The sequence below is a fragment of the Loxodonta africana genome, chromosome Y, assembly GCF_030014295.1.
Source record: "Loxodonta africana isolate mLoxAfr1 chromosome Y, mLoxAfr1.hap2, whole genome shotgun sequence".
Classification (NCBI taxonomy): Eukaryota; Metazoa; Chordata; class Mammalia; order Proboscidea; family Elephantidae; genus Loxodonta; species Loxodonta africana.
Window position 1 is genome coordinate 21,851,978 of NC_087370.1, and position 17,544 is coordinate 21,869,521.

Below are 17,544 nucleotides of genomic sequence, written 5' to 3' on the forward strand. Positions count from 1 at the left end.
CTGAAGCCGGGGCTGGACGCTGGGACTGTGGGCTGGGGTGGTCGCCCGACCCCGCCTCTGCCGTCTGCGCCCCGGAGCCGGCGACGACGAAGGCTGGGTGGGGACTGGGCCAGCTTTGGGCTCGCGGGGTGGGGAATGCACCCCCGGGGAATGCTCGCCTTGGCCAGGAAGGAGGGTGGGAAGGAGCTGGGGATGGGAAGGGTGCGGTTAAAGCAAAGTTAAAAAGAACCAAGAAGTGGAGTCAAGAGCGGATCAGAATTGGAGTACAATTATCTTGCTGCCTCTGTGCGCCGCAAAACACAGTTTGGCGCATACAAGTGCCCCTGAGGTCAGCTTCCTGGCTCAGATGGGGAAAGGACAGTTATCTGGCCTTTGACCGTTGTTATTGCTTTTGCTCTGTGTCACTGACCCTGTGTTTCTGTCTTTCCCTCTCTGGCCCTCTGTCTGTATCTCTCCCTGTGTTTCTGTCTGCTTGGCCCTCCGTCTGTATCTCTCTTTGTCCCTGCAGCTTCTATTTTTTTCTGACTGCTAAACCAGTGCGGGTTTGGCTCTATTTATACACAAACTGTTCCTCAATTTCAAAGCATGTTCCTCCCCCTGGTTAGGCCACTGATACCTCATTTGCATAGTAGGCATGGTTGGGCTATAATTCCCCTTATTTGCATAGTTTATTGACCAGTCCATGCAAGCTGCATGCCAATTACAAGGCAACCTGCAGCCTAGGACCAGGCACCAAGTATCAACCCATGCTGTTTACAGCTTACCCAGGAAATGTCAATCAACCTGGACAAAGTAACAAACACTTTGGGGTAGAAAACTCTGGCAAAGTAACTCCTCAGGGCTTAAGGAGAAATCAGGCAGGTTTTTTTTTTTTTTTTTTTGAAGAACCAAGGGAAAAGAGCACACAAAGGAATTAATTTCTTCACGGTATGCAACCCTCCAATATTTTGAATTTAGTACCTGTTTTTTTGATTACATAATAATTTATATTTCCTTTGAAAGATAAACTAGTCAAGAAAACATCCCAGACAGGTCTTGCCTGGAATTCCCTTCTAAAAATGATTCCAGAAAATGACCTGATTAAAGAAATTCAGACTTGATGACGGTGACTCATTTTGCTAAATCCAGATACAGCTAAAATGCCAAAGTCCAAGGACGTCTCCCATTCACTGTAGAATAAGGGACTGTCCAGCCAGAGTAGTGTTATAATAGCCAGTAAACCAAGCCCAATGCCGTCGAGTCGATTCCGACTCATAGCGACCCTATAGGACAGGGTAGAACTGCCCCATAGAGTTTCCAAGGAGCGCCTGGTGGATTCGAACTGCCGACCCTTTGGTTAGCAGCTGTAGCACTTAACCATTACACGACAAGGGTTTCCATAATAGCCAGTAAAACCAAAAAAAAAAAAAAAAACCAAGTGCTGTCCAGTCGATTCCGACTCATAGCGACCCTATAGAACAGAGTAGAACTGCCCCCTATAGTAGCCAGTAAAAAAAAAAAATAGTGATGGTTAATTACATGTGTCCACTTGGCTGAGCAATGGCGTCCACGTGCTTGGTCAAACACTGGTGTAGAAATTCATTTTCTCACAGTTTAGGAAGCTAGAAGTCCGGAATTTAGAGCACAGCCTCTGGAGGTAGATCCTTGTCTCTTCAGCTTCCGCTTCCTGTTTCCTTGGCCATCTCCTCGTGTCTTGGCATCTATCTTACCCCATTTCTCCTGGGTGTGCACAGTCTGTGCCCCGCTCCTGGGGGAAGATACCAGACGTACAAGAGACGACAAACCATGAACCAGAAGCCGGACTAGAGACTTCACCAATTCTAAAGATGGGGAAATATTTATGAGAAGCAAAGAAATCGTTTCTCTAAAGAACGTGGTAAATTTTTTTTTTCAAATGGCCATGTATGCAAATACCAACTTTCTCTGCTCCCCAAGGGTATCTTTGGTTATTGAAATTAGCATTTCAGTTGACAAAGAGAATGTTCCAAAACAAGCTTTGGGCCCACCTTGGGCTCATATCGAGTCAGCAAGAGTGACTCCATCTTGACTCGTATACGTTTGAACTTCTGCTCTAATATATGACAGAGCGGAAATTTTTCAGAGACATGTTTGCCCGCATTTCTGAAAATGTGGTTTTGCTTGACCTCGCTTGCAACGGTGTCAACAGGAAAAAGAACAAATGGTGGTTAAGATGCTTAGCCTTGGAATAAAAAAAAAAAAAAAAATGGCCCTCCAGTCGATTCCGACTCACAGCAACCCCGTAGGACAGAGTAGAACTGCCCCATAGGGTTTCCAAGGAGCGGCTGGTGAATTCCAACTGCCGACCTTTTGGCTAGCAGCCGTAGCACTTAACCACTGCACCACCAGGGCCCCTAGGGTTGCAATAAAAAACAAACAATAAGTTTAAACAGTAAGTTGCAATAAGCTGATATTAGGGATAGATCGATGACTTTTCTGTATGGAAACCCTTTTTCTCCCCTTGAGCTTTAGAATACTTACCCTTTTCACTTGTAATCATCCTGTTCCTTCAACAAAGTCTGTACACTCATATTTTAACAGAACGCACCACCTTAATGGTGAAGTCACCTAGTTTAAGACACGCTGCAGGTGTCTAGATCATCTGGAGGTGCAGGAAACACATGACTTTAGCGGTCGGCGGATTCTCAGAAGACACCTCCTTCTGCCCCCCTTGTTTCTAACTCCCTTACTCTACTTGTAACTTTGCAAACCTTCGTTTTAAGTAACCCAAGCGCCAGCCAATGAAGAGAGTTTTAGGGGCACCTCTCTGCACCCCAGCTGCCTGCAGCAGCAACGCCAGCCAGTGAACAGAGTTTTAACTGCTCCGCTGTCGGGCGAACGCAGGTCGTGTCCCGGGTCTGAGGGCGCCGCGCCCGCTCCCCGCGCCCTCCTGGTCTCTCCGCTCCCAGAGCCTCGGGCCTCCCTGGAGCCGGGGAGCCGCCACCGCTTGGCCCCTCCTTTCCTGCGCGCCCCTGGCCCCGCGGCTGCAGCTGCTTCCTGGAGGCCGCGGAGGTGGACCTGTGTGTGTCATGGACAGGTGAGGTGGTGGGCACCGTGGGGGCCGCGCACACCTGTGCTGCTCAGGGAGCGGGGAGAAATGCAGGGGCTTCGGAGACCTGGAATAAAACCACCTAAGCCGGGAGTCCAGTTAGGCTGCTTAAAAAGTTATTGAAGTGAAGATTCGGAAAATTCGTTTTATTCAGCAACATGCGTGGTTGTATAGGGCTGACAGCATGTGCTATGGGTGGGGGTGGAAAGAATTTTTCAGCTTGCAGAAACTAGTTTGTAAATCCCTAGAACAAGAATGTGAATTAGAGAAAGGAAACCCTGGTGGTGAAGGGGTTAAGCGTTTGGCTGCTAATCAAAATGTCGGCAGTTCTAATCCACCAGGAGCTCCTTGGAAACTGTATGGGGCAGTTCTACTCTGACCTGATACCTGTAATAAAACGACCTAAATGGGGAGTCACGTTAGACTGCTTGGAAGGAAAGTTATTTACGCGAAGATTCAGATTTTTTTTTTTTTTAAGGTACCTGCATAGTTGTGTAGGGCTGATACCATGTTATATGGGTCGGGATAGAAAGAGCATTTCAGTTGGGTAGAATGAGTGTTTAAGTAAATTCTTGAGGCAGCAGCAGAGAACCCAGTATCATCCAGTCCTTGATGAAAGTCAGAAATTACTGAAGCAGAGGAAACAATGTGTGCCTGGGGTGAGGTGGGAGGGGTTGTGTGAGGCGGCTTGGAGGAGGCATAGCAGGTGGACGCTCAGAACCTTGCTGATTACTCTGGGCTCTTTGAAGAACAGCGGATGGCCACTGGTGCACATTGAGCAGTTCTTTGCTGCAAATGATTTTGGAAATGACAGCCATGATTGAATGACGTCATGCAGGAGCTTGTTAAGAACAAACTAGGGAAGGCTGAGGAGGCCTAGACATGGAGATGGGTTGCGGGTCAGGAAGTAGTGCACTAATGTAATGTAGGTGTGGATGCTCACAGGGCATCCCTCCGCAGAGTGCTCATTCCTTGGGTTACAGGCTACGGATCAGTAGATGCTTCTCCTAGTTGACTGTCAATGTGGATAACCCGGGGATCTTGTTAAAATGTGGGTTTTATTCAGCAATTCTGGAGTGAACTGGAGGTTCTATGTACTGAACAAAGCTCCTAGTTTATGCTGGAAATAAGGCTAGAAATAAGGATGTAAATTAAAATTACAGAGGGCTATTAGAGAAAATGATAAAAGGAAGAATAACTCTTAAAGGGGAGACCCTGCTGTAAAGATCATGCGAGAGAGAGCACACTGACTCTGAGACCAAGAAATGAAACAATAGGGGTCAGCTTGGAGGGGGTCAGGGTGGAAAGAAATGGGAACAGAGGCAGGAGACAGCTCCTTAGAGAAATGTTAATCGTTTTCTGATTTATTTGTTGATCCATTTATCATAAGATCAAAGGACAAGAGTTCAAGTATTCTCCCAGCAGCTGGTGGATTCAAACTGCTGACCTCCTTGGCTAGCAGCTATAGCTCACCGTAGCTCTTAACCACTGAGCCACTAAAAACTAGTGAAAGTGTTGGTTGAGTGAACAAAAGAAAAAAAAAGAAACAAACAAACAAAAATCTTCAATAGGGTATAATGAAAAGTCCACCAATCATATTCTAAAAATACTGAGGTTATTTTTAAAAAAAAGAAACAGCTTGTAATTCAAAGGAAGTCCTAACATTTCACATCTAGCCAATGCCCTATTTTTATTTAGAAAAAACACTGGTGAACCAGAATTTTGTTCAGTAAAATCCATGTTTTTATCAATGTTTTATTGTTAATTCAGGTCTGAAACGTCCAATGTGAAATCATCTTTATCAATCATCATGTTTAACTAAGTTAACCAATTCTACAATGAAAACCCTTAGTAGGGTTTGACACCTGGTTAAATTCATAGAGATGAAAAAACACCAGGGTGATGAGCTCAGGGCCTCCATGTGCTCAAAGCAGAGCCGGGGGCTTGGGGCCAAGACAGAACTAGGGCTGGTATGTTTAAGACATGTCTGAAGACTGTGCTTAAAGTCCCATTTTAATCTTAGGGGAAGTGATTACCCTGGATGAGAAATGCATTAGAAGGTACTGTGCCTTTCTCTAGGTTGACTAATAACCCTGAAAATAATTTTTCCAGATGCTTATATGCTGTCAAAATTCCATTACAACTGACTTAAAAGGTTGTTTCATAGAAGAGGAAAGAAAGCAACTAGCCACTGTCTATACTCCCTCGTGACTTGGTTGTAAAATATATTTTTTAAACATTTTAAATGGGCTTAGTGTTGACTTTCTCCCTCAAAGCTAATGCTGAGTTATTGTAATAAAATTTCTTTTAAAGATTAAAAAAAAGAATCTGCCTGAATTTCTCAAAAGCTTAGGAACTGGTGATATCACGGTTTGAGAAGGAACTAAAAAAAAAACAAAAAAACCTCAAAGGGAAAAAGAAATGTTAATTGCAAAACCAACAGGAAAAATACCGATCACATATTACAATGCTATAAATGAAATGAAAAATAGTTTTAAAAGCACAATAGAGGGGTTTTAACTGCACACAATTATAAATGAATGAACCTTGAAGAGTTCACTGCCAAGACTTGAAAAATAGGTTCTTCCTGAAAACTTCCCCACATTAATATCAAATAACAGTGCATGTGTTGATGTACAGGGGACAAAGTTACGTAGGTGAACCCACAACTTCTACGTTGGCTTTATCACCGCTCTTATTCAACATTGTGCTGGAGGTCCTAGCCACAGCAATTAGGCTAGATAAAGAAATAAAGGGCATCCAGACTGGTAAGAAAGAAGTAAAAGTTTCTCTAGTTGCAGATGACATGATCTTATACACAGAAAACCCTAAAGAATCCTCAAGAAAACAAACTAACAGAAGAGTTCGGCAGAGTTTCAGGATATAAGATAAACATACAAAAATCAGTTGGATTCCTCTACACCACAAAAAGAACATCGAAGAGGAAATCACCAAATCAATACCATTTACAGTAGCCCCCAAGAAGATAAAACATTTAGGAATAAATCTAACCAGAGACATAAAAAACCTATGCAAAGAAAACTACTAGACACTACGTAAGAAACCAAAAGTGACCTACATAAGTGGAAAAACCTACCTTGCTCATGGATAAGAAGACTTAACATCATAAAAATGTCTCTTCTATCAAAAGCCATCTATAGATACAATGCAATTCCGATCCAAATTCCAATGACATTTTTTAATGACATGGAGAAACAAATCACCAACAACTTCATCGTTGGACCCCTGACTCCCTGGAGGAAATCAGGTTCAAGTTTTGCAGCCTGGCCAGGCCTGGTTGCTCCTCATGCTCTGGGAGAGGTAAATTCCTCCATCTGTGATCTTGCTGCGGAAAGGAGAGGCCCATGGAGCTGCCTGAAGAATGCAGGTGTGTGCTCTGGGGGCTGGAGCCTGTTCTGCCTTCAGTGTAAAGGCCCTCAGGGTGGAGCATTGCCCTGAGCCTGGGAGGAGGCCAAAGGCCTGTCACTCCCTGCTTCCTCAACACTGTTTCCTCCCCATCCTTCTTCCATTTCAGGTCTCAGGTGTGCTGCAGGGAGAACTAGTCCAGTCTAGGCCGCTGGACCATCTTGCATATCCATCAGTCACAGGGAAGGACTTCAACTGCTCTGGCTGGTGTGTGGACCAATCATTATTCATCTGCCTCCAAACTGCCCAGTGCTCTGCTTCCACTCTCGTCCCTCTTCCTGAAGTGGCGTCTTGGGCTCAGAGACGACATTCCTTTAGACTTCCAGAAGCTGGAGGAGGAAATGGTGAGTTCTATGGAGAACTGGGTTATCCTTAGCATAAGTGGGTGAGGCTGGATCAGAATTGTTCAGGGAGCAGCTGTGTGCTGCGGGACTGTGGTTCATCAGTGAAGAAAAAAGGAGGCCAAGGTACTGAGCCTGAGGATGCATCCTGAGGCCCTGCTCCACTGTCACTGGGCCCTTCCCCTATACACATGTGGCTTTTCAGGATTTGGATGCCTGGGGTCACCTTGCTTATGTGAATCTCAGAGCTGGCACCGTGGGGCGTTAACATCCCCACCCTGCGCCTTGGTGCTCTGTGTTGAATGACAGAGTCTCCTGACCAGAGTCTGAAGATGGAGCAGCTCTGGCTGTGGAGGCTGAGCTCTGCCCTCCAGAGACATCCTTGTCCCATCTCTCTGAGCAGTGTTCTTGACTCCCCCCCAGGCACTGGAGCATTTTCTGTGCTGTTCTAAAACCACAGTTTTTCCTCTCACACTGTGTTATAGGTCAGAAAAGAGCAGAGAGAGTTTGTAGCTGAAGGCCCTGACTGTTTACCGGTCCTGGGTGGTGGTGCTCTCTTGATGTCACCAAGGGCATGAAACTGGGGACAGTGAGTTGCCCTGGATCCTGTGTGGGGTGTCCAGACCCATTTTTCCCCCAGTGGAGAAGGCTTTTGCCTTGAGGTTTTCAGGTGTGTGGAAAGCATGACTCCCCAGTCTAGGTCCTTGTCCTCCCACCTGTGCCTAGAGCTGGCATTTAATCCCTATAATTTTTTTCCTTTTTTTTTTTTTTAATCGTGCTTTAGATGAAGGCTTGCAGAGCAAATTAGTTTCTCATTAAACAGTTAATACACATATTGTTTTGTGACATTCGTTGGCAACCCAGTGACATGTCAACACTCTCCCCTTATCAACCTTGAGTTCCCCATTTCCATTCGTCCAGCGTTCCTGTGCCCTCCTGCCTTCTTGTCCTTGCACCTGAGCTGGTGTGCCAATTTAACCTTGTTATATGTGGTTGAGCTGCGTGTATTATTGTTTTATGGGCCTGTCTAATCGTTGGCTGAAGGGTGAACCTCGGGAGTGACTTCAGTTACTGACTTAAAAGGGTGTCCGGAGGTCATACTCTCAGGCTTTCTCCAGTTTCCATCAGACCAGTAAGTCTGGTCCTTTTTTGTGAGTTTGAATTTTGTTCTACATTTTTCTCCAGCTCTGTCCAGGACCTTATATTGTGATCCCTGTCAGAGCAGACGGTGATGGTAGCTGGGCACCATCTAGTTGTGCTGGACTCAGGCTGGTGGAGGACATGGTAGTTGTGGTTCATTAGTCCTTTGGACTAATCTTTCCCTTGTGTTTTTAGTTTTCTTCATTCTCCCTTGCTTCCGAAGGGGTGAGACCAGTGTTTTATCTTAGATGGCTGCTCACAGGCTTTTAAGACCCCAGACACTACTCATCAAAGTAGGGTATCATTACAAACTATGTTATGCCAATTGAGCTAGATGTTCCCCAAGACCATGGTCCCCACAAGGCGGTAATCTTTACAAAAGGAGACTGCCACACCTTTCTCCCACGGAGTGGTTGGTGGGTTCGAGCCATCAAGATCTAAATGAGATTATTTCTCTAATTCTTGCTATGTTTCCTAACTGTTCTAGAGCATAAAGAGAGAGGAATAAGACTGCAATTGGTTGAAGTCAAACTGTGGAGAGATTATTTCATTGTGTTTGAAGTCTGTGAGACAGGATTCAATCAGTGAGGAAGTGAATGTACTTAGTGACGGGATGAGGCTGATGGCTATACCCTAGAATAAACCTTAGTAGAACACAGAACATAGTATCAAATCCTTAAGAATTCTCAGTTCCCCAGGACTGTCAGTCTCACCCTTTGTTCTTATACACAATGGAGTACATGGCACCTTGCTGATTCAGGATGTGTGGGATGTTTTAGGATCCAGTGATCGCTGAGGATGTGGCCGTGGTCTTTAGCCAGGAAGAGTGGCCTTTGCTGGATCTTGCCCAGAGGAAACTCTACAGAGAAGTGATGATGGAAACCTTCAGAAACCTGGCCTCAGTAGGTAAGGATGGCATCATTTTTTGAAAATTCATTCCTTTAGTGAACAAAATGTTTCGTCATTGACTTTGCTCCAGTATTTGGGGTGACGAGGGAGTAAATTGTTAAATAAAACAGGCATGATCCTTTGGTCTGTGCAGCTAACATATCCTGACTTCCCCATGAACATAAAGCTCTATGTATTAAAGTGAGGTTTTCACTTCTCTTGTGATAAAAACCCCCAAAGCTTTCTAAGTTTTGTAAATGTAAGCATTTGCTTTAGGGGTCACTGTGGGGCACTTTGAGATTTGTGGTTTGGGGCTTTGTAGAGAATTTTATTGTGTTTAGTACAAGTTTGACATGATTATTTTATTGCAGATAAACTCAGACCTGTCCATCTCCAGAGACCCTGAAGAGCAAAGTATTGCCTTAAAACAAAAACTTTTTTGCCATCGAGTCGATTCTGACTCATAGTGACTCTACAGGACAGAGTGAAAGTGCCCCATAGAGTTTTCAAGGAGCATGTGGTGGACTTGAACTGCTGACCTTTTGGTTAGCAGCCAAACTCTTAACCACAACGCCACTGGGGTTTCCAGTATTGGCTCAGTGTCAAGGAAATGTTCATTGCTCTTCACTGTCTTCCCTCATGATGTGCACTTATCCATGAGCACCATGTCAGCTCTACACATTTGTTTTCCCAAAGGGAAAGATCTGAGGACAGTAGAGATAGGACTCATCCAGGGCCACTGTGTCAGGCGGCACCAGGAAAGCCAGAATTTTTTGAAGAATCATCCCTGCACAGAGGGAATTACATTTGCATCAATCAGCTAGAAAAAATCTCTTTTGGGTTGAAGATACAACTTCCCAGATACCTGAGCTTGCTTTTCTAACTTTAGCAATCCTCATAACTATGGTCACGGTGACCCTTTTTCTCTTTTAATGTTACATGTGTATTGTGTCCAGTATCTTTCTGCTTAACTCTCCTAATTACACCTATTTTTTTCACCATGACTGTCAATCCTCATGAAAGTATTTCCTAGTAAATTGCTTTTTAACCTTTGTCAATGTGCCGAAAGAGTGAAATGTGGTTGAGTTTTTGTTCACAGCAGTCTTTTTTTCCCTAACAATTCCTTTCTTTTTTGTTTCATATGGTGAACCTCAACTTGAATTTTTGGGGGCAGTCTCTCAAAACTTTAATGATGGAGAAAAGTTATCCAGTGAACATATAATGGTGCAACTCATGAAGAATAACACCTGGTCCTCCATGTTAGGAGAAATCTCCGAATTGCATGGCAATAAAGATCAGCATAAAAACCAGTGGAGACATGTGAGGTGAGTGTCATTCAAACAAGAGAAAATAGTGCCTCAGGAGAAAGTCCTAAGGTGTCATGACATTAAAATACACACATATATACTTATGTATATATACCAGGGCTTCGAACCTGTTCTTAACAGTTCAGTCATTGTCAGTGTAAATGAGGGCATTGTACACATTGCACAGAAATCTCATTTGTTGCCCATTGTATTTTGACCCAAATAGGAAACAATCAATAGTGTCCTGCTCCAAGATGGTGGCCGACCGTGCCTCTTTGAATGTGTTTCACTCTCCACAGTCCTGCCAATAATCCAGTCTCCTTCAAGAGACTCCTGAAACCTTCAGGATCAATGCCAGAGATTGGATTGCTGAACCATTACAAACTGGTTTGAAGCCCTGGTACATGTCTATATATATAAACCTAGCTGTAAAATTATGTGTTCAGAGAACTTTCACAGTTCAACATTTTCATAAATGTGAGTCAGGTATCAAGTATTTGAAACATATTTTACTTGGACAGTTATCAGAAAGCCTGTTTTAGAAAAACAGTAATAGTAATGATAGTATTTCTGCTAGATGATTTAACTTATAAAATATAAGACAACTCAGGGCAAAAACCATGCATGTTCACTGTGTTTTGTAATGGTTAAATGGGAACAAATCTATTTCCAACAGCATATTTCCTATTTTTAACAGAAGTCATACAGTAGAGAACCACTGTGAAAGTAAAGAAACTGATCAACACGGGAAAACCTTCAGCTGGATTCCTCTAGACGTAAATCCTTTTAAATGCTGTGTGTGTGGAAAAGCCTTCATGGATCACTCATCACATAACCATCATGCCAGATCTCACACTGGATGCAATACCTGTCAGTTTAAGGAATGTGGAGAAGCCAGCAGTTGTTCCTCTCATCTAACCACTCCTATAAGAACTCTTAATGGAAAGAAACCCTGTAAATGTAAGGTATGTGGGAAGGACTTCATTTGTATCTCAGCCCTGCATAATCCTGTGACAACACTCACTGGTGAGAAATGCTATGGATGTAACCAATGTAGGAAAGCTTTCTGTAGTTTCTCATCCTTTTGCACACACGTAAGAGGCCATAAGCATGAATGTAAAGAATGTTGTAAAACCTGGAGTCATCCTTCATCCCACATTTTACAAAAAAAAATTCACCACAGAGGTAGGCCTTATGAATGTAAGGAATGTGGGAAAGCCTTTAGTTGTTCCTCATCCCTCCGTACACATATGCGAACTCACACTGGAGAGAGGCCTCATGAATGTAAGGAATATGGGAAAGCCTTTAGTGAGTCATCACACCTCATTGAACATATGCGAACTCACAGTGGAGAAAGGCCTTATGAATGTAAGGAATGTGGGAAAGCCTTTACATGTTCCTCACACCTCACTAAACATATAAAAACTCACAATGGGCAGAGACCTTATGAATGTAAGGAATGTGAGAAAACCTTTAGTGAGCCCTCATCCCTCACTCGACATATTAGAACTCACAGTGGAGTGAGGCCTTATAAATGTAAGGAATGTGGGAAAGCCTTTAGTCGTTCCTCATCCCTCACTAAGCATATAAGGAGTCACAGTGGAGAAAGGCCTTACGAATGTAAAGAATGTGGGAAAGTCTTTAGCTGTTCCTCAGACCTCACTACACATATGCGAACTCACAGTGGAGAGAAACCTTATGAATGTAAAGAATGTGGGAAAGCCTTTAGTGTTTCCTCAACTCTCACTACACACATGCGAATTCACAGTGGAGAGAGACCTTATGAATGTAAGGAATGTGGGAAAGCCTTTAGTCAGTCATCACACCTCACTACACATAGAAGAACTCACAGTGGAGAGAGGCCTTATGAATGTAAGCAATGTGGGAAAACCTTTAGTTGTTCCTCCGCCCTCACTGCACATATAAAAACTCACAGTGGAGAGAGACCTTATGAATGTAAGGAATGTGGGAAGGCTTTCAGTTGTTCCTCAGTCCTAACTAATCATGAAAGAATTCACAGTGGAGAGAGGCCTTATGAATGTAAGCAATGTGGGAAAGCCTTTAGTCAGGCCTCAGCCCTCATTACACATAGAAGAATTCACAGTGGAGAGAGGCCTTATGAATGTAAAGAATGTGGGAAAAGCTTTAGTCGTTCCTCATCCGTCACTAGACACACAAAAACTCACAGTGAAGGCGTTATGAATGTAAGGAATGTGAGAAAGCCTTTAGTCAGGCCTCAGCACTCACTACACATACAAGATTTCACAGTGGAAAGGGACCTTATGAACGTAAAGAATGTGGGAAAGCCTTTAGTCGTTCCTCACACCTCACTTCACATATAAGAACTCACAGCGGAGATACTACTCTTGCTTCAGAAGTGGGATGTTTCATCTTTACTGCTATAATTTCAAACAGCCAGTTTCCAAAAGTCTGCTGTTAAAGGGCAAAGTTTCTCAGTAAAAAAGCAATACTAACTCAGAGAAGCTGGGTCACTTGAGCTACTTTGTGCCTTTGAGTGAAAAGACAGTTTCGTTGTAACTGTGAGGCTGTCCTCATCAGTGTTACTTTTTGAGTCCAAGCTAAATCTTACCTTTCTGAAATCTTTGGCTATTACAAATATAGCAAATTGAGCAAATGTGGTTTTATAATTAATGTTTTTATTGATGTTATTTTGTATACAATTAAATACACTCATTTTGTATATGGTGATGCAAAATTTAGGGGAGAGAGTAATGCTGAGCCAGCTTCCAAAGTCATGAGTCAGGTAAATGACCAGGAGGTGGGCAGACAACAGTAATGGAGAGAAGCTGGTACAGTCAAAAAGCAGTAAAAGAAACAGGGATTTTACACGAGAGTGGAGGAAGATCAGCCCCCAAATGGTACTAGGGATTGAGAACAATTCTGATCTCACTCCTGGAATCAGAGCTACAAAAGGTGTCAGATAAAATCCAAGTGTTAAATAGATTTTTTAAAATCCAGAAACGACATGGAGAAAAGAGACTTTTTCACATAGATTGTCCACAAACCAGAGAGCTGGGAATTACCCAGAAAAAAGCTTTGCATACTTCAACCCACCTGTTTTCCTTACAACGAGTTCTTTACTCCATTTTGCTTTCCATTCCTTCATTGTTTTCCAACTGTTATAGCTCTGCTTTCTTTTGCTCATTTTTTTGTACCCATCTTTTAAGTTCATAAAATCTACACCCTGCTGTGTATCAAATGATATTAAACCCATCTACCCCTCTAATTTCATAACTATATGTTTCAATACAGAATTTCTGGCTGGTTGCTTTCAAATCTACAGTGTTATTTGTTGTTTCCAGTTTCTGCCTTTTATCCTCATGACCATGGAAGGATAGGTGTTTTAGATCTGTGTCTTGTTTCTGTTGTCTGTGCTGGTTCATTCCCTGTGTGCCTGATAATTTGTTGTTTTGTGATAGACATTACATTCATTAGGTTTTCTTATTACTCTGAACAGTTTTAACATATACTAAATAAAGTACAACAATCATTCATATATTTGTTGTCAAGGATCAACAACTGTTAACATGTTAGATGTCTTAGTTACAGATATAACTGAAGATAGTTTCTTATTCCAAAAAGGTTTTTGTTTTTTCTTTTTCTTAAAACATTTAGAGCTTGAGATTCCCGTTTGAATGACGCACAACCAGGTGTGAAATCCTTGTTTTATATTTATATGGCTCCCATTTTTGTGGAAGCCTGACCTCCAATCTCTGCCCCTTATTTCCATAGCTTTATAACTGAATCAGCCTTCTATGGGTAAAGTTCATTTGAAATGCTTGACTCCTCTCTAATTTCATATTCTTCTTAATTGCGTCCTCAATTCCTTAATATCTTACTTCCCTAATGCTTTTGGGAAGATGAATCTTACTTCATCCAGACTTTTTAGGTGTCTCCACTAGAAGATGGGGTCCAAACTGCAGAAAGTAGAAATCCCATTAGTCCTTTGAACATTTATTAAAATTTATAACAAAGGCGGAAGCCCTGGTGGTGTAGTGGTTAAGTGCTACAGCTGCTAGCCAAAAGGTCAGCAGTTCGAATCCACCGGGTGCGCCTTGGAAACTCTATGGGGCAGTTCTACTGTGTCCTATAGGGTCACTATGAGTCAGAATTGACTCGACAGCAACAGGTTTGGTTTTTGGTTTTACAGCAAAGGCTGCATAATCTTTCTAATTATATTTTGTTTTCTGTGAACTGATTAGACATCATTTGGCTTTGTTTTCATTTTTTACAACTGAATTTAAAAAATATCGTGGTAAAATACACAGGATGTAAACTTTGCCATTTTCGCCACCGTGAGTGTACAAGGAGCCCTGGTGGTATAGTGGTTAAGGGCTACAGGTGATATTCAAAAGGTGGGCAGTTTAGAATCCACCAGCCAGTCTTTGGAAACCCTATGAGACAGTTCTACTCTGTGCTATAGGGTTGCTCTGAGTCGGAACTGACGTGACAGCAACGGGTTTTTTGTTTAAGTGTACAAATGCATTAGTTATATTTGCAGTGTTGTGTAATCATCACCCCATCTATTCCAAAAAATTTTCATCACTCCAAACAGCAGCTCTGAACCCACTAAGCAGTGAGTCTCTATCTCCCCTTCCCACAGCCCCTGGTAACCACTAATAAACCTTGGTTTCTCTGCATTTGCCTATTCTGGACAATACACATAAATGGAACCAGGCAATATCTGTCCTTTGGTGTCTGCCTTATTTCACTCGTCATGTCTTTGAGGTTCATCCGTGTCATAGCATGTACCGGAGCATTCCTCTATACAGTGGAATAATATCCCATTGTATGTGTATATATTTTGTTTATTCACTCATGTTTGATGGGCACTTGAGTTGTTTTCACCTTTGTCTATTTTGAATAATATTTCTGTGAACATTCATAGGGTGTTTGTGTCTGTGTTTGCTGGACATAGGATAATTCTATGTAACTTTGTTTTTTCTGATTGTAAAATATATAGATATATATATACATATATATACATACATATATATATATATATATATATATATATATAAAACAAAACATTTGTGCTGAGGGTTCCAATAGCCTGAGAATTAATTCTCTTACTAACATTCCTGGGAACAGCCCTTTGGGGCAACCACAACAGAGTGTTAAGGATGTAAATGGTGGCAGCACTGAGCACCAGTGCATTGTGGGGCAGCCCCGGGTATTCACAGCACCAAGGCAGGTGCCCAGAGACAGAAGAGACACACACAGCCCTGGAGACCTAGGCTGGGACCTAGCACACACTAGGTTTTCTTATGGCTCAAAGCAAGTCACTAACAAAAGCAGTTGTTCATCAAGTCGGTGCTGACTCGTGGAGACCCCGCGGGTGTCAGAATAGAACTGTGGTCCATAGGGTGTTCAAGGCCGTGACCTTTCAGATGCAGACCTCCAGGCCTTTCCTTCCCAGGCATCTCTAGGTAGGTTCAAACCACCAGCCTTACGGTTAGTTGTTCAGAGGTCAACAGATTGCACCACCCAGGGACTCCATAGAGATACATACATATATGTAGGTATCTATGTGTATATACGTATATATATACATATATGTATGTGTGTATATATAAACATGAATTATATATACTGTATGTACATGTATATAAGTATATATATATATATATATATGGTATGTATACACACACGGAGCCCTGGTGGCACAGTGGTTAAGAACTTGGCTGCTAACCAAAAGGTCAGCAGTTGGAATCCACCAGGCGCTCCTTGGACACCCTATGGGGCAGTTCTACTCTGTCCCATAGGGTCCCTGTGAGTCAGAATCAACTCTACCACAACAGGACACACACATATGTACTTACCTTTAGTATTGCTTGTTCCCGTGGTAGGCTTGCGATCTCTCTGAGCCTCAGTTTCCTTATATGCCAATGAGAATAAAAACACTCCTTAACTGAGCATCCAGTAAAGACAGACGCAAATGAAAGGCTTTGAGCAGGGCCTGGCACATGAGCAGTGCTCACTAAGGCACCTACTGTTTTGACCTGTGGGTGCGGAAGTCTCTCTCTGGCTCACTGGGGTGGGTTGCTGAGCTCTTGCTGCAGTGGCCAAGGCTGCTCTGCTTCATGCTGGGGGTCGGTGAGGCTGCTGCTGCTCCCCGTCTCTTCAGTAGGCTAGCCAGGGCATGCACTTGTCACTGCAGTGGCCAAGGCTCGAGGGAGCCGTGAAAACACACAAGAGCTCTTAAGGGCCGGGCTCAGAAATGCACACGGCCACTCATGCCCGCTCTCAACCTCCCAGTCACCCCTCCCCAGGATGGAGACACTAGGTCAGAGGGACCAGGCATGCTGGCCTTGCCCCTTCCCCTCACCTCTCCTCGGGCTCGGCCCACCTGCAGGGAGCCTATGATCTTTTCAGCTGTGGCTGTCCCCTGAAGGTGCCCAGCTGTGTCAAGGACTGGTCACATCATGAGTGAATTATGTGTGTTCATGTGATGTGTATGGTGCATGGGGGGGGTGTGCATTTCTGTGTATTACGTGTGTGGTGTGTCTGTGTGGCGTGTTTGTGTGCTGTATGTTCATGTATGTGTGTGGTGTGTGGGTGTGTATATGTATGTGAGTGTGTGTATGTGGTGTCTGGTGTATATGTGTGGTATGTCTGTGTATGTATAAGTGTGAGTATGAGTGCAGCTTTCTGAGCTCAGACGAAAGCACAAACACGCACACTAGGTGGCAGGTCCCTGACGGTGCAGAGGATAGGAGGACGGAAGGGAACGCAGGCAGGAGGCTGGCCAGAAAAGAAAAGAAAAACCAACAAGAACAAGTGTGTTGAGCAGCCTCCACGGGCACGGAGGGACAGAACTGAGCATAAAAACGTCAGATGTTGTTGACTGTCTTGGAGTCAACTCCTATTTATGGCAGCCCCAGGTGCGCAAAGTAGAACTGCGCTCCATTGGGTTTTCACGGCTGTTACCTTTGGGAAGCAGATCGCCTTTCTTCCGAGGCACTTCTGAGTAGCCGTGAATTGCAGCGAAGTGACCGTGGGTTGCTAACCTAACAAAAAAACCTAGTGCCGTCGAGTCACTACCCAGGACCTTATCAGAAACTCACAGACCCTGGGTCCACCGAAGAAGGCGGAGGAGTTTAACCCTGTTGGTTACAAAGGTGCCCAGTTGGGTCAACTTCACAGCCAGGGCACAAAGGAAATAGAAATTGTCTAATAAAAGAATCACAAGTTTGAAAGGAACAAGATGAAACACGCAGGCGGTGTCAGGAAATGAGTTATTCAGCGCAACAGCTACCACCCCTCAAACGCCACAGGACCCCTGCGCCTTGCAAGCCCTGCGGCTCTTCCGCCCTCGGCTTGGGCTGCCAATTCCACGCCGGGTCGAGGCCCA

At 43.7% G+C, this 17,544-nt stretch overlaps 1 protein-coding gene across 1 annotated transcript; it reads left to right on the plus strand.

Annotated features, from left to right (window-relative positions):
* The first annotated feature begins 2,721 nt into the window (after nucleotides 1–2,721).
* LOC104846956 (zinc finger protein 883-like) lies at nucleotides 2,722–15,096 on the plus strand. The gene is made up of 5 exons (XM_064278783.1): nucleotides 2,722–3,055; nucleotides 6,603–6,837; nucleotides 8,754–8,880; nucleotides 10,037–10,187; nucleotides 10,867–15,096. The coding sequence occupies exons 2-5, from the start codon at nucleotides 6,835–6,837 to the stop codon at nucleotides 12,509–12,511; spliced, it is 1,926 nt and encodes a 641-aa protein (XP_064134853.1). The 5' UTR covers nucleotides 2,722–3,055; nucleotides 6,603–6,834; the 3' UTR covers nucleotides 12,512–15,096.
* Nucleotides 15,097–17,544: the final 2,448 nt, after the last annotated feature.